The sequence below is a fragment of the Gigantopelta aegis genome, chromosome 1, assembly GCF_016097555.1.
Source record: "Gigantopelta aegis isolate Gae_Host chromosome 1, Gae_host_genome, whole genome shotgun sequence".
NCBI lineage: Eukaryota > Metazoa > Mollusca > Gastropoda > Neomphalida > Peltospiridae > Gigantopelta > Gigantopelta aegis.
In genome coordinates this window covers 3,505,734-3,521,657 of record NC_054699.1, presented here as the reverse complement: position 1 = coordinate 3,521,657, position 15,924 = coordinate 3,505,734, and the positions used below count along the sequence as shown (strand labels likewise).

General features: G+C 34.7%; 1 protein-coding gene across 1 annotated transcript; it reads left to right on the top strand.

Moving 5' to 3' along the window:
• Positions 1-369: 369 nt before the first annotated feature.
• On the top strand, positions 370-4,972 carry LOC121369310. The gene is made up of 4 exons (XM_041494291.1): positions 370-568; positions 1,144-1,303; positions 1,769-1,885; positions 2,519-4,972. Exons 1-4 carry the CDS (start codon positions 431-433, stop codon positions 2,566-2,568), a joined length of 465 nt encoding a protein of 154 aa, XP_041350225.1. The 5' UTR covers positions 370-430; the 3' UTR covers positions 2,569-4,972.
• The last annotated feature ends 10,952 nt before the right edge of the window (positions 4,973-15,924 follow it).

Sequence of the window (15,924 nt, the reverse complement as noted above, 5' to 3'; positions counted from 1 at the left end):
ACAATGGCAGTTAATTTCTAATCCAACATTGAATATCACTAGCCATGGGAGTGGGGCTACCATATTCTAGAAGCCATGTAGTTGATGTATATTTTTGGCAGCTTGCATATTGTACTAGATATAATTAGGAGATAAAACATACTTTAATTTCATTTTTGGGTAGGTTATTCATATTTTTAACACCTCTAAATATCATTTATAACTGAATGCGTTAATGTGAGATTTTAAATGTTACATTTAGAGATGTTAAATCCATGATAACCTACTTCAAAAATGAACTCAGAATATGTTTATCTCCATTCTACCATGCATAATATGATCAAAGTTGGAAGTATTGACAAATCTGTTCATAATTTTATTTAGTCTGCAAGAGAAAACCCTCTTGCAGGCCTTGGAAGAAATCAAAGACACCCTGAAACAACATACGCTAATGTTGCAGTCACTGCTTCATAGTGGAGCTGCAGAAGTAGAAGATGTTGATAATGTGTTCAACTTGCCGTTAACAACAGAGCAGGATGTTGAAGAACTGGATGAAATATTAAAAGATAAACTGAAACGGAAGTCATTTGTAAGTTTTTACAGTTTTTGTGTAAGAAAATGTACCTGTACAAATCAATATGTGGTATTTTTTCTTATTTATTAATGTATTTGCTAATATTCACTGTCTAGAACTTGAGTTATTTACCTTTGAAATATTTCATGTTACTATGTAAATTAAACAAATAAATGGTTTGGGAAATCCAGGTTGAAATCATATGCATTTATTTATAAGTACTGATTGTTTGATAATGTGCTGATAGTTTTTAAAAAACAGGCTAATTTAAGCTTTTGTGGAATTAATCACTTCTCCTTGTAGACATTCTTTCATCATCCATTCCATAATGTCAAATGACATTTTTTGTTCATCTTTAACAAGTTTACTCTCCTTGTAAAATGAATGTATTCAAATGTGAATGGCAACAATTACAAGATTTTTTTTTGATGGAACTATCATTAAAATCAGATTTGTTTTCATATTTCATCTTTTTGACGTAGAATTTAAGAGAATTTTTCACTGTTCAGCATTATTTAATTAGAAACCATTAAAAGGAGTAAGCTCTAATTTTTTATACACAAGACTGATAATTTAACTTGTTTATACAGAGCCGTTATCTTGCAAGTTTGGGAGGATACGGGGTGAAGAACATGGTAGACAGGACCATGTCGGCCGTATTCACCAACCCACTAGCCACCAGATTTAACTGGTCAGGGAAAGCAGGGAAGTTATCTTTCTCAAAGCTGCTTTTCTCAAAGGTCCTCAAAAGTAAGTAACATTTCTCCACATACAAATATTTAAGTACAGTAATTATTGGAATGTGTGACTCTTACCTCTGTCAAAATTAGTCATTTTGTCTTGGAATAGACAACTATATAAGTAGTGGAGAATGTACAAGTATGAACAATAATTCAAGAGCCCTATAGGGGAGTGAATTATTTTTGATGAATCCACATTTGCTAGTACATTCTCTGACTTAATAAATTATTTAGTAAGTTATTCAATTAAGGTCGACTACAGTTACTGTTCGCACCCTTGTTTTGGTTCGTACACAATAAATATAGCATATCTTACCGTAATTTCACTTGAATGTAAAAAATGTTGAAAATTGTTTCACAGCTGTAGATTCGTGAAAAATAATCTACAGCTAGGACAATAGTGTGAAGTCACTGGTATTAATTAAGTGATAATAAGTAAGTCATCAATATATGTATTAATTGGTATATATTTAAGGTGTTGCCAAACGACAATCTATTAGAGAGGCAGACTGTGAGGAGGCTGTTAAAAAGTGGCTGAAAAACAGCATCGACCGTGATGACGGGAGAAAAAGAAGAGCATCAAAGAAAAAACGTAAATATTCTAATTTAATTATAAAACCTTTCACTAAGAAAGATCTGTAGTCATATTTTCGAAATGTGATTGGCTAATCAAATCCATTTGCAACACTAAAAACGGCATTTACATGTTGGAAATTATGTGGATTCCATAAGAGCCTATTTACATATTCATATGCTACCTCTAGCTTTTTGTGTGACATATTTCCTTTTTAAAATATCACCTTTGCAAATTTCTAAAGCAAAATGTGTGTTCCTCTAAACTTTTATGACCTAAATCATGTTTTTAAAGGTTTGTGTGACATCACGTGTTTGACACAGTGGGAATGCTAAAGTTAATATAAGGTCATCTATGAATCATCATAGTAAAACAGGCATTAATGTCTGCAAATGGTCAAATACAACATAGATAGCCTAGTTATCCCCTGATTCTAGTTTTATATGTAAATGTAAATCTATGACTGAAGAACATATGTGTTACATGTACAGTTGCCGCCAATCGCAATAGGTACACATCCTCATAAATTGTAAACATATGACAAACGTAGTTACACTTATTTGAGCATATGGGTCCTGTACTGAATCAGCATCATAAAATTCATGGAATATGCTCAGTTCAATAAAATTGTTGTTTACATTCTATTTGCAGAGTTGGATCTTGCAAAGGAAACAGTTTCATCCTCATCTGAGTCAGACTAGGTTCCAGTGATATTGAATCGGACAAGCTTCAAATAGGATATTTTGGTTGTATCTGGATATTGCAACGGGAAAAGTGATGTCGTCATAATCATGTTATGACTTCGATTAGAATAGTTTTGTATCATTTCTGACAATACAATCATATTCATTGCACATTACCAAACAAAGATAAGACCTATATATATATATATATATATATATATATATATATATACCAAAAATAACAGTAAAAATAATAATGAAAATTTCATTTTGTCACAATTAAAACATAGCTGTGATATTGTGTTATTACTGTACTTTATGTAGGCTATTGGTGTCCATTATTTTCCAAATAGTTATCCATTCTTAAAATAATGGATATGTAATTGTTAATTTTTTTAAATAATGGTACATCAAAATAAGTAGAAATATTTTAGGACTAGGCCTGAAACATTTTTATCAAAATGTTATCTAAAGTTTTGATGCATATAATATTAATTCCATTTTGTACATATTTCACAATAGTATTATTTTCACACTGATATATTGGCTATATATTACAACTAATTGATTACAGCTGCATAATTTGGGGAAATGGCAACACAGATGAACTAGATCGCATTCTAAGATGACGGCAATAATAATACTTGATGCGGAAAATCTGTCACCTCGGCACCACTATTTGCAAAATTATTGTGGATTACAGTGATGACTAGAATTAAATACCATAACACAACACATATCGTCCAAGGAAGGTTGTCTCGTACTCATTCACTTCTGATTTTGTCAGGCTACAGAGTCTGTATCAAGTCGAGGCCAGTCTAAGTTAGACTTATTCACATTATAGGCATTGTGTACCATGTGTTGGCTATATCTGCACTGCCGCCAGTGTCTGTACAGTCTGGATTTAAATATATTTAGCGAGGGCGTACAAACCACTTCGGCAGGCAGCATATTCCAGGAGTTTGTTATCCTGTTACTGTGGTATTGCTGCCTAATGTTCTTCATAGACCTATTTATTTTGGGTAAAATTCACTTTTTAAACATTTTATGTAAGCAGTGCCTCAAAATTGCAATCTGTTAAAAATTATTACGTTCATGCCTGTTGTTAGTTTGTGTAGGCTACTGTCTGTAGTTTGTCCTTTTTTGTTGTTTACTGCAGGAAAAACATTACGCTATTCATATGTCTATGGAAAACGTACACAAAAGGGTCCACTAGATTAATATACAATCCCCCTCTCCTCTCCTGTTCAGACCAGGCATTGTTCGTACATTACTTAGTATGTATTCCTAATTTCCTCCTGTTCCAGATGGTTCAGTAATATGGATCAATCAAATACTTGTGTGTGTTGTGTATATATATATATATCCTTTTTTGCTGTGTATATGTAGCAGAATATGGATATAGTTTTTATAAACAGTTAGGTTTTAACATTTTATTATCATTAAATTTTTATAAAACATAACAAAAACCAAAAATAGGTTTTTTAACACTTTTATTGTCATAAAATAGTATAAACTAATTCTAAATACAAGTCTAAATGTAATTCAAACTCAGTAACCAAAGCTTGAAGTTTTGTCTTTCTATAGTTTCTGAATTACTGAGATAGAAGCCGAGTGTGTCTCAATCTGCGGGTGTCTTTCTTGTTACTGGTTGTTCCAGCTTAGCTTTTGATAAAAGAGTCTTTATTTCATTTTAAACATCCAAACTGTTTCATTTTGTTGCCCCCCTACGACTTCTTCCCCCCCACCAGGTTCAGAGACTGAGTCCGGGGTAGGCATGCCTGAACCCTAGGGATATGGGCACGTTAATACAGTTCCCATCCCATTCTGCTGCTGTTTGTGATACGAGTCATTGGTGATTTTGAGTGTTTTCTTCAAAGTTATTGCACAGTGTTTTTACAGTTTTGCACCAGGCTAAACTTTGTCCCAATTATGAACTCAATGATATATTAGGTTCTGTTTATTTATTTTTATGTATGCTATTTGTAATATACTAATATTACAAAAGAGTGTATGAACTTGAATATGTATCAAATGATGTGTATATATGTTAATTGTGGCAACATACACAAATCATGTTATGTTATGTTAGTAATATTGTATTAAAATATTAAGTGAATGTTATGTTGTATTTATTTAACCATGTGTAATACTAGTAAATATGTCATTCCATGATTGTAGACAGATGAAATTTACTATATGAGATGTATTGTGATATTGTATTATTTTAAGCAGTTAAACTGTATATGTGAATATATGTGAATATATGACTACTTATCAGAAGTGCATATAAATTATATATATAATGAGTATTAATATCGCATGTGTACTTAAGACTATATTTCTTTTATTTATAGGGTTTTAAAATAGTCCGGATCATTATATCCAAGATTGGGGCCAACAGTTTGGAATAAACGTCTTAAAATCACATCACAGACTTGTTGTATTGCACAAGATAAATAGTACAAACTGTGTTACATATATTTCCAGCCCTCATTAGCGGAGGCTATATACACAGCTGTCGTGTATATATAACCACATCGTATATTAAAAACACCATTTAATAATGGGTCACACCTTTGCTCTTCAACTAGCCATTATTTTTCTCTGAATTATGGACTGTCCACATAATTCAATTATTTTCTTTACAAAATATCAATAATAAGTTTAATATGGTGGTTATGTACATGGATCAATAAAGTACTTTTACGTACAAATCAAATGTATATATTTTCAGATAATAGTTTGTTGGGTCAATAATTAGATCAAACATCTGTGACCGAGTGCCTTTAACTCGAGGTGAACATGAATACTGAGATCCTTTTCTAGTTCTGTTGTCTGCAATTTTATCTGGAGTCCATCTTTGTGCATGTAATAACTGAAGCCTTTATTTCGGCTGCCAAGATGCATAATTTTTCATTTTACAGCAGTATTATTACTGAATTACCCACTGGTGGGTGATATGTTGCATACCATTGGTGGGCCACTAGTGGGTGATATGTGGCATACCACCGGTGGGCCACTTGAGGACAAAATTCCGTGGAGCCACCGAAGGCTGCCGCTGGTGGGCCACTAGTAAAGCCACCGGTGGGCCACTAGTAAAGCCACCGGTGGGCCACTAGCATCTGGTTCGGATCCCAGTCGAGGCATGGGATTTTTAATCCAGATACCGACTCCAAACTCTGAGTGAGTGCTCCGCAAGGCTCAATGGGTAGGTGTAAACCACTTGCACTGACCAGTGATCCATAACTGGTTCAACAAAGGCCATGGTTTGTGCTATCCTGCCTGTGGGAAGTGCAAATAAAAGATCCCTTGCTGCTAATCAGAAGAGTAGCCCATGTAGTGGCGACAGCGGGTTTCCTCTCAAAATCTGTGTGGTCCTTAACCATATGTCTGACGCCATATAACCGTAAATAAAATGTGTTGAGTGCGTCGTTAAATAAAACATTTCTTTCTTTCGCCTTGAGCGGGTGGGGGGGGGGGGTTTCAACCCCACAACCCCCCTGTGCATGTGCATGTTTCAATGTAAAATCAAAAATTAAAAAATATATATGTACATGTAATAAAAATCAAAAAAAATTCTATAACATACATATAATTACAGAAATAAATACTAAATTTTCAAATGGAAAGAAAGAAAGAAGTGTTTTATTTAACGACGCACTCAACATTTTATTTACGGTTATATGGCGTCAGACATATGGTTCAGGACCACACAGATTTTGAGAGGAAACCCGCTGTCGCCACTACATGGGCTACTCTTCCGATTGGCAGCAAGGGATCTTTTGTTGAACCAGTTATGGATCACTGGTCGGTGCAAGTGGTTTACACCTACCCATTGAGCCTTGCGGAGCACTCACTCAGAGTTTGGAGTCGGTATCTGGATTAAAAATCCCATGCCTCGACTGGGATTTGAACTCAGTACCTACCAGCCTGTTAAAAATTTTCAAATGATGACAAATAAATATGAAATTTAAAATATTAAATATAATGTTTTTTGTTCTTAATTTTCTTTTTTCTTTTTTTACATGTAAGTAGAAATATAACTGCTTTTTTATGCACATTTTCATAAAATTAGAAATTATAGTGGTATTCAAAACAATAATTGTTTTGCAATATTTATAATTTGTTAATGTAAATAATTTAATTTTTGTGTACAAAATGACATAATCTGATAGGAATTTTGATTTCACTAAGCCTGTTTTAACATAAATGTATTTGACATACCGGTATCTAAATATTCTACTTTTCAGTACTTATATCAAGAAAGGTCCACTGTAAATTATCTTAATCATGGTTCATACCAAGAAAATGCACAACTTTCCATGATTTCCACTGATAATAAAATTAACAGCAATTGAAAACTGCTTTAGACATACTTTTTTTTTCTCTTCAAAGGCTGTAAGAGTAATAAATTATAAATTAAAGAAACAAAATACTGTTATTTTACAAATGTGCATTTCTAAAACCAGATACAACAAGAAATAATTATGATTCACTTAACATTAATTTCAAGAGATGAATTACATGGGTACAGGCTAAAACGGAACCGTGCCAAAACGGAACCATATTCTTTGGCGAAAACGGAACCATTTTTGTTGGTGAAAAACGGAACCCATCTTGGCTAAAATGGCACCATATATAAATATATATAACTTATCTTATTTTTAATTTCAGGATTAGGGTTAGGGTTCAGAGCGATGAATAGGGGTTGGGGGGGGGGGGGTGAATTCGAAAGTCTTTCTACTTTGATGACGTAGACTTGGCACTTTCTCCAGATTGCTTGGGTTAGGTGTCCAATCATCCGCATCCCCAACTAACACTGTCGGTCAAACAGATTAGTTTTTGTAGTAGTAAGCATTAAGACGGATCTGTATGGTGGGGTTAACAACAACAACAATACAGGAACAATACAACAACAAGGAAAAGTGTTGTCTTTATTGAATGTGTAAAGATTAAGAAATGCATACACAGCTCACGTTTTCTTCCAACTTCCGGTGGTCTTTTTGTTTTTACTTATTTTATTGAGAAAAAAAAAAGTTCACAAGAGCTCTCCTCAGCAAGATTGGCATCTGGCTCTTGTCAGAGGCGGCTCCCAATGGGAGCGTGCTTGAACAGTTATCTGATGGAAGCACGTAAATAAATTTACCTGACCTGAAGATTGTTTATGCAACTATCAGAAGTGACACAAAAACATTTATTTTTTCTTTTAATAAATAACTTTTTATTTGAGTTAAGTTGTTTTGTTGGTTTTTTTTGTCTTATTTACTATTCTTCAAATAAAATTCAATTATGGTGCCGTTTTAGCCATCGTAGGTTCCATTTTAGCCATAAATTTCGGTGCCGTTTTAGCCAACGCAGGTTCTGTTTTGTCCAATTTGGTTCCGTTTTCGCTTGGTGCTGTTTTGGCTCAGTTCTGTTTTAGCTATAACCCCATTACATGTAGTATTCACACATGGCTTGTTTCATGTTCAATATATGATCACAATTACTTGCTTAGCATGTACATGTACATGTACGGTATTTGTACGGTATTTGATAAGTACATAAATAATAACTATCTGGTATTTACATTTTCAGTCCAACAGTGGGGTTTTTTTCAATGCCATGCTAGAATTTATCATAATGTAGTCAACATACTCCCCCAAAACGTTAAAATATTATAACTGTTATACGGCTTAACAGTCACTGCAGAATGAAATGTGTTTTTGCTACATTTGTCCATTATAGTCTAGTTAGGCAAAAAAACAAAACAAGAGAAAACCCCCCACAAAAAACCACATATATTTTAAAAGGTAATAAATAAACTGAACAAATATCAAAATTTCCAGTTTCAGGATATTTAAATAAATAAATTCTAGATTATAATTTGGAAAGTATTTTGCTATGGTCAGTTTTTTTTGGGGTCAGTAGCAAAAACCGAACAGTTTGTTCTGTTATGCCTCAAGTACTTAAAACTACATTCCCTGGAATATTTTTATTATTTAAGCAGAAAATCCAATTACGTTTGGTGCATATATGATGCCACACTCCACATTGGTTTCACTACGCTGGCTTATCCAGGTCAAAAACAAACCCATGATTTTGAAAGTGGAACACTTGTGACGGGCTCGTACCGATCTCGGTTTTCATTGGCTTATCACAAGTATAGAATTCCCCAACAAGAGATCACGTGAGATTTCGCAATTTTTGAACAAATTTAACTGTCTTGATTGAGGTGTCGTCTCATATCTCCAAAACATATTTATATCCATAGAGGTATGGTACAACACCTTTCCAGGGGTCGGTGAGTTGGGGATTTGCCTTGAAATTTTGACAGTGGCCAGCTGTTGGCATACGCGTCACATGTAAGGGGGTGTTACTAATTACGTAACGCTCTAGGGGTAGAGGAAGAGGGTTCTGTGTTCGATTTACGTAACATTTTTCAAGACTATATGTTATTTTAATTCATTACTTAGACCTAAAAAGGTGTTTTATGGAAATGCGTGGTCAGTCTAGGATCGATCCCCATCGGCGGGTATACAAAAAGACCATGGTATGTGATATCCTGTCTGGGATGGTACATATAAACAATCCCTTGCTAAAAAAAATGTAGCATGTTTCCATGGCACGTGTGCAGGGATTTCAGCGGGGTTGGGGTTATAGACTGTTAAGCGACGTTTATATGGGGCCATGCTCCCCCAAAAAATACATTTCAATTTTTTTTTAAACTTGGGCAAGTAAGGGTTTCGACCTCCAATACCCTCCCCCTGCACATGCACCCGATTCCTCTCTAAGATTATATGACAAAATTACCAAATGTTAGACATCCAACAGCAGATGGAAGGAAGGATAGGATATGTTTTATTTAACGATGCACTCAACACATTTTATTTACGGTTGTATGGGGTCGGATGATTATTAAATCAATATGCTTTATCTTTGATGTCGTTAAACAACCCCCCCCCCCAACTTTACCCTTTCCAAACGAAATAATATTTATTTGAATTTGTCAATTTTAACACGTAAAATTAAGAAGTGAAAACGTTCATTGTCTACTTTAGTATATTTTATTTTTAAAATATATACATGATTAATGTGTTACTAGTATACAAACTAAACTTTGAAAGTTCTACTAACACTTTATAAAATATCAATTCTGAAATAGGAAGGTACGACTGTCGATAATACGTTGTCAAGATCAAACCGGTTTTAACTACAGCGCAAGATTTCTCTTTTAATTTTTTGAGACGAACCCTACAATTTGAAATCGGCAAACGCACGTGTTAACTGAAACTGACAACAGGCTGTCGTTTGTGCTTTGCCGAGCTATGGCGGCACAGGCGACGAATCAAGCGTATACGTTTGACGATATCTGTTCATAGCGAACACATTTGAGCTTGTATTTCACATTTGTACATGTTATAATATGGTAACCAGATACTGTAACTTTAATCAAATCTCACATTGCAAAACAAGCTCCGCAGTCTCTATAGAATAACCAATAATGGTGTTAAAAATCTGTGTTTAAAAAAAACAGCCTTCATAATTTTGACCCATGGTTTTGACAGTTGGCATAGATACTGACTCACTGAGAAGGTAAACCCATGGCCATCACACAGGCTACTCCTACCAATTACTTTAATTTTAGCATTTTCACTTTCATTGGAGTTATTTGTTTACACCACCATTACAGCATCCTTTGGTAGTGTTTTTGTCAGTAATTTCAGATATGCTTAGTATAATAAGAAAATGCATCCTACATCAGGGCTCACCCTGGATCAAAAATACCTGTAGCCAAAATATTAGCCAAATGGAATTTTTATTAGCCATATTGAAAATGCTTTAGCCAAATTTGTTTTACGCAGTACTGTATTGAGTATTTATATATGAATATGAAAATGTATCTTTTTCAGCTATTTGTGTACAAACTGGAATAAATAGGAATAACAAAACCTCAATGGGGGTAGGGGCAGTTAATATATTATTTCGATTTTTCAGCGGGGGTGGGGTTGGGATGGGGTTATGCAATATCTTCAGAGTTTGAAGCCAGTACCCCATACACCCACCCCTACTTCTAAGGCCTATGACATTAAATTAACAAACATACAGAAATATGGGGGTGGGTTGGATGTTTATGGATGTTTTTCTTCTTCTTTCTTCCCCAAATAAAAATTTGAGAGCTTTTTTTTTTTAAATAGCAATCTTTGTTAGTTTCAATTGCTTTTTTTTTTTTTTAAGTGAACCTTCAATTCCCCACCCCAAACAATTTCATAATTTGTGCCATGTTGTTGCGGTTGATTTCAGCGTTGTGTTAAATGCTTGTTGTGATTTCTGCTTACAAAATTTAAATCCTGCATGTTCATTTCTGGTGATCGTGATCTGCATGGGTACGAAATTAACAAAGACAAAGGAATAAACAAAAACTGCAGGTAGGTATTCATTGATGCGAATAATGTAGTACGTAGTACATACATATTACATCTTACAAAAGAGTTACCCAACTAGTAGGCCCCCTATAGATAGATTAACAAAGAAATAATCAAATATAGAGTTTAACAAATGAAGAAAATAAAATTTTATTCTGCCTTGTACCTAAAAAAAAATCTGGGAACATGACTAAAAAAATATTAGGTAGGGCCAGTCTAAAGTTTAAAAAAAAACTACATTTGTACTCTTTTTAACTTGAAATAAAATTTTAAAAAGGGAAAAATAAACAGGGTAAATCTTTTTTTTTTTACGCCTTAATGGTCACACCACATCTCACTATTCTGTCTATATTGTATTAGCATATGATATTTAAACTTATTCTGGGTGAGCATGCCTCCGAACCCTCATAAACAGGTTCGGGCCCTCAAATACATGTTTGTTCACTCACTCACTCACACTACCACACTACTAGTACCCCCACCCCATCCCCACTTTCAAATACACTCCACTGGCCCTGTACATAAATTAAAAAAAGTGTTGTTTCTAAAACATTTTTTCTATTAGTCTGAAATTATTCATTAAAAATAAATAAATAAATTAATTAATAATCGACAACAAACATGATCAATGCCATGGGGGGGGGGGGGCGGGGGGTTAGGACGAAACCACCAAAACCCTCCCCCTCACCAAAAAGCAGTGAACAAAACACATAAATAAACAAATGTCCACATAGCACACATAAAAGGAAGAAAATATAATATTTCAACTAGATTTTATTCAAATAATATATAAATAATTAAAACATTTTTAATCCACACACCAATAATGGATAGCTTTTTGGCAACGACATACAAACGTCTCGTTTTCCAGCGATTCACCGTTATTTTTTTATATTTTTTTTTTGTATTTTGTCATATACTAGATCCGTTATGCAGTCCAGACATTCTTTTTGCAATGCCTCATCATCTGAAAAAATATGACCACTTTTCCAGTGGCTTCACATCACACTACCGAACAGCTGTTTAAAGGTAGCACTAAACCAATTAATTTCCGGCTGGGTCGAAGTTCGAGATGCACCGAACTTTTGATAGAGAAGTTAACACCACCACAAGTCCTGTGATTGGTTATAAATATGAGTGTGTTGGTTGTAAAAAAAAAATAGTTTCATCTGGGCTAAAAATGTATGCAATTTTATTTGATGTAGTACCACCGTGTCAAGTAGCCTTGTGCTTGGAACATGTATGGGGTACCTGTAAAAAAAAAGTACTCAGATTTTGTGCAAAACTAGGGGTGTTGTAGAAACATCTGGTTATACCGACAATGAGCCATGAAATGTTCCATTTTCTGCAGTTAATACTTTGAGGTAGGGGTTGTAGTACTGATATTTATGGGTCATAGTTTGGTTGATATATTGCATATAGTGTTTTTAAACACAAACTTTAACATGGTCGCCTATGGGATTTTAATTCGTATAGTCCAACCTATAGCGAGACTCTTGGGTGTATAGTAAGACACAAACTCTAAGGGGGAGATAATTTCTGGGTGTTCGCCATTGAAATGAAATAAAAATGAGTTTATTACTAGTATTATATAAAACAAATATTTATTTAGAATAGATCATCCCTGCTGTGCACTTATTATGTTGTCCGCAATTAAACTACTGCGGTTTATGTAGTCGTTCAACTGTGGACTAGTTTATTCTGTTAATTTTATCAAACAGTTATTATTGTTAAACTTAATACGATTGTTATTGGGTTTTTTAAATATTAAGTGATGTATCATATAAAAAATTCTTAAAATACACAAATGTATTCTCTAATTTTGAAACGTTTTACTCGAAATTTGGTAGACATATCCAGTGAAAACGTTTGAAGAAATAAATTATATCACGTGACCGATGCTATTGTGCATGCGACGTGAGATGCTATTTTTGTGAATAATGTTTGTTTTTGTTTTAAAAGTGACCGGGATAAAAATAGAATATGGATTTTCAAGAACTATCTGTGGTCTCATTATCAATTTGCAGACAATAAAATGAAATGTTTAATGTACGAAAATGGAATGTAGCAGTAGTATGGTCGAGATTGTCCGCAATTACCCAAATCTCCCCAATCAATTACCCAAATCACCCAAATCTCCCCAATCACATATTTTCACTAACTATACAAAAACGTTACACATCGAAAAAATTATGTTGTCTAACCTAATGACGTCCAAGCAAAGTTGGGCCCATGGTCTTTGAAATGCGAAATATGATTGGTCCAGGGCAGTTGTCAATCATGCCGTACGGAGGGGTCAATTGTGAGCATGTATGTGACTGAAGCATAGAACGGCTAAAAAATGGAAGAAAAAACAAAAAATAAATAATAATGTATACTGAAATATACCTAGCGAACTTTTCTATCCGCTGTGAAGCCAGCTAACAATAAGAGGTTGTCGGATGTCAGGCCTGGTGCTTATAAAACTTTTAGAGTCTAGACTCGAGACTCTAATAGAGTCTGAGACACTAATGTCATGACAACGCCATACACATTGTATGCGTGTGACGTCATTAGAGCTTGAGTCAACATTTTATAAGCACGGGCCCTGGTCTTTCCAGAATATAGTTCCTACTATAAAACACTTTTTCTTTCTATATAAATAATTTTATAGTTTTTTTTGCAATAAACAATTATTTCTTCCACAATACAGTGACGACTAATATATTACAGTTCTGAAATATGGTTATTAGCTTAGGTATTAATACAATGTCCGGCTTCTCACCCCCTTTACCTCTGCCATTTTGTTCACTAGCTTCCTGGTTTTGTTCGTTGGGTTGAAATTGATAGATATAAATATAAAACAATTACTGCAATATTAATTTGTCATTACTTTAAGTATTTTAAATAATTTTGCTTTAGAATTTGTTCATTGCATTGTTTAATACTTAGTATAATATTGTTGTTTTTGTTAAATTAAATTGTATCTAATGATCATACTATTTCTTTTCACACCTACTAATTATCTAATATGTAATATATCCCGCTGTTGCGACGAAATTTGTGTTTTTTCCAGATGCCAGCCGATCTTTCTCCCGATTGATCCCCTCAGTTCGACGGATACAGAGGTCTACCCGGTTTACTGCTAGTCCTAGGAATCGACTTCAGCAGGCTCAGCTTTTCAGGTTACTTAGAAGCTATCTCTATGAAACTGAAATTGTCTTTTTCATCAGGTATTGCATGGTATGACAAATCCCTATGTAACTAAATGATGTCACATCAATCACTATGTGTGGCCGATACCCTATTATAAGGTAAAGTTAGGAACTGCAGTCGAACTTCGTTAACTCGAAGTTGAAGGGGACGATGAAATAGTTCGAGTTTGAGGGAGTTCGAGTTTTCGAAATTTGTACAGCAGACCCCAAAGTGAAACTGCATTGTAGTATTATCATTTCGTTGATATCGGAAGACATGTTTGTTGCTCCATCCCTGTCCCCAACACACAGATGTTAGCACATTCCTTCTGTGTATATGATAAAACTAAGTAAATATTAACAGAAACGAGATGACAAGAAAGCATGACTATTAACCGATCTGGCTATCCCCCCGTTGCCAGGTCCTTCCCCATATTGCTCGATCTCTGATGTATCAGTTTCTAACATAACTAAATGACTAGTAATGAATCATTTTGAATTCACACTTAAATAGCAAATAACAAATTTGACATGATTTACTCGTTTAAGAGAAAAACCAAACAGCGTTAATTGTTATTACAACAGTTCTTTGAAGATTACAAGACTATCTGTACTTTGTGTAATGAGGCCTGCTGCGTTGTACAAACACCGACAACCAAATGCAGGCATGTAGGATCATTTAGTTCCGCATAGTCAGCGATCTATTATTCTGTAATTACCGCGTGTATCATCGATAGCCGAGACCAGTCGGGGCACTCACGCTTGTCTTGGGTGACAATTCATTTTTCTTTAAAGTATTACCGGTACAGTTAAAAGGCTCAGTCACTCCACAAACTTCGAGTTTTGGAAGTGCAATATCCCTTAATTTTTTATGGTGGAACCAAAAAATTACTTTGAGAGATGAGTTTTTCGAATGTTCGAAGTTTGAGTGTTCGATGTCTGTTATTACTAGTTTGTATAGAAGTTCGGCCGGGACCGCCGTTTCACTTCGAGAGATCGACGTTTTTGAAAGATCGAAGTTTGAGTTATCGAAGGTTGACTGTATATAGCCAATATCATCACGAAAAGCGGTTTAAGGGCAGTAAGGGTGGGTATTGGGGTTGTATGGGTCCCCATTACAATTAGTCGTCACCTATTTTTAGGCTCCATCTACAGACAAAAGTAAATGATGTGACATCATTCACTATGCATGGCTGACTCCCTAATATAGGGTAGAGTTAGGTACGACATAGCCAATAACATCACGAAAATCGGTTTAAGGGCAGTAAGGGTGGGTATTGGGGTTGTATGCGTCCCCATTACAATTAGTCGTCGCCTATTTTCAGGCTTCACTTACAGACAGAACTAAATGATGTGACATCAATCACTATGCATGGCTGACACCCTATTATAGGGTAGAGTTAGGTACTACATAGCCAATATCATCATGAAAATCGGTTTAAGGGCAGTAAGGGTGGATATTGGAATTGTATGGGTATCCGTTAAAATTAGTTTGTGCCTATATTTAGTCTCCATTTACAGACAGAACTAAATGATGTGACATAAATCACTATATGTGGCTGATACCGTATTATATGGCAGAGTTAGGAACTGTATAGCCAATATCATCACGAAAATCGGTTTACGGATGGTAAGGGTGGGTATTGGGGTTGTATGGGTCCCCATTACAATTAGTCGTCACCTATTTTTAGGCTTCACTTACAGACAGAACTAAATGATGTGACATCAATCACTATGCATGGCTGACACCCTATTATAGGGTAGAGTTAGGTACGACATAGCCAATATCATGA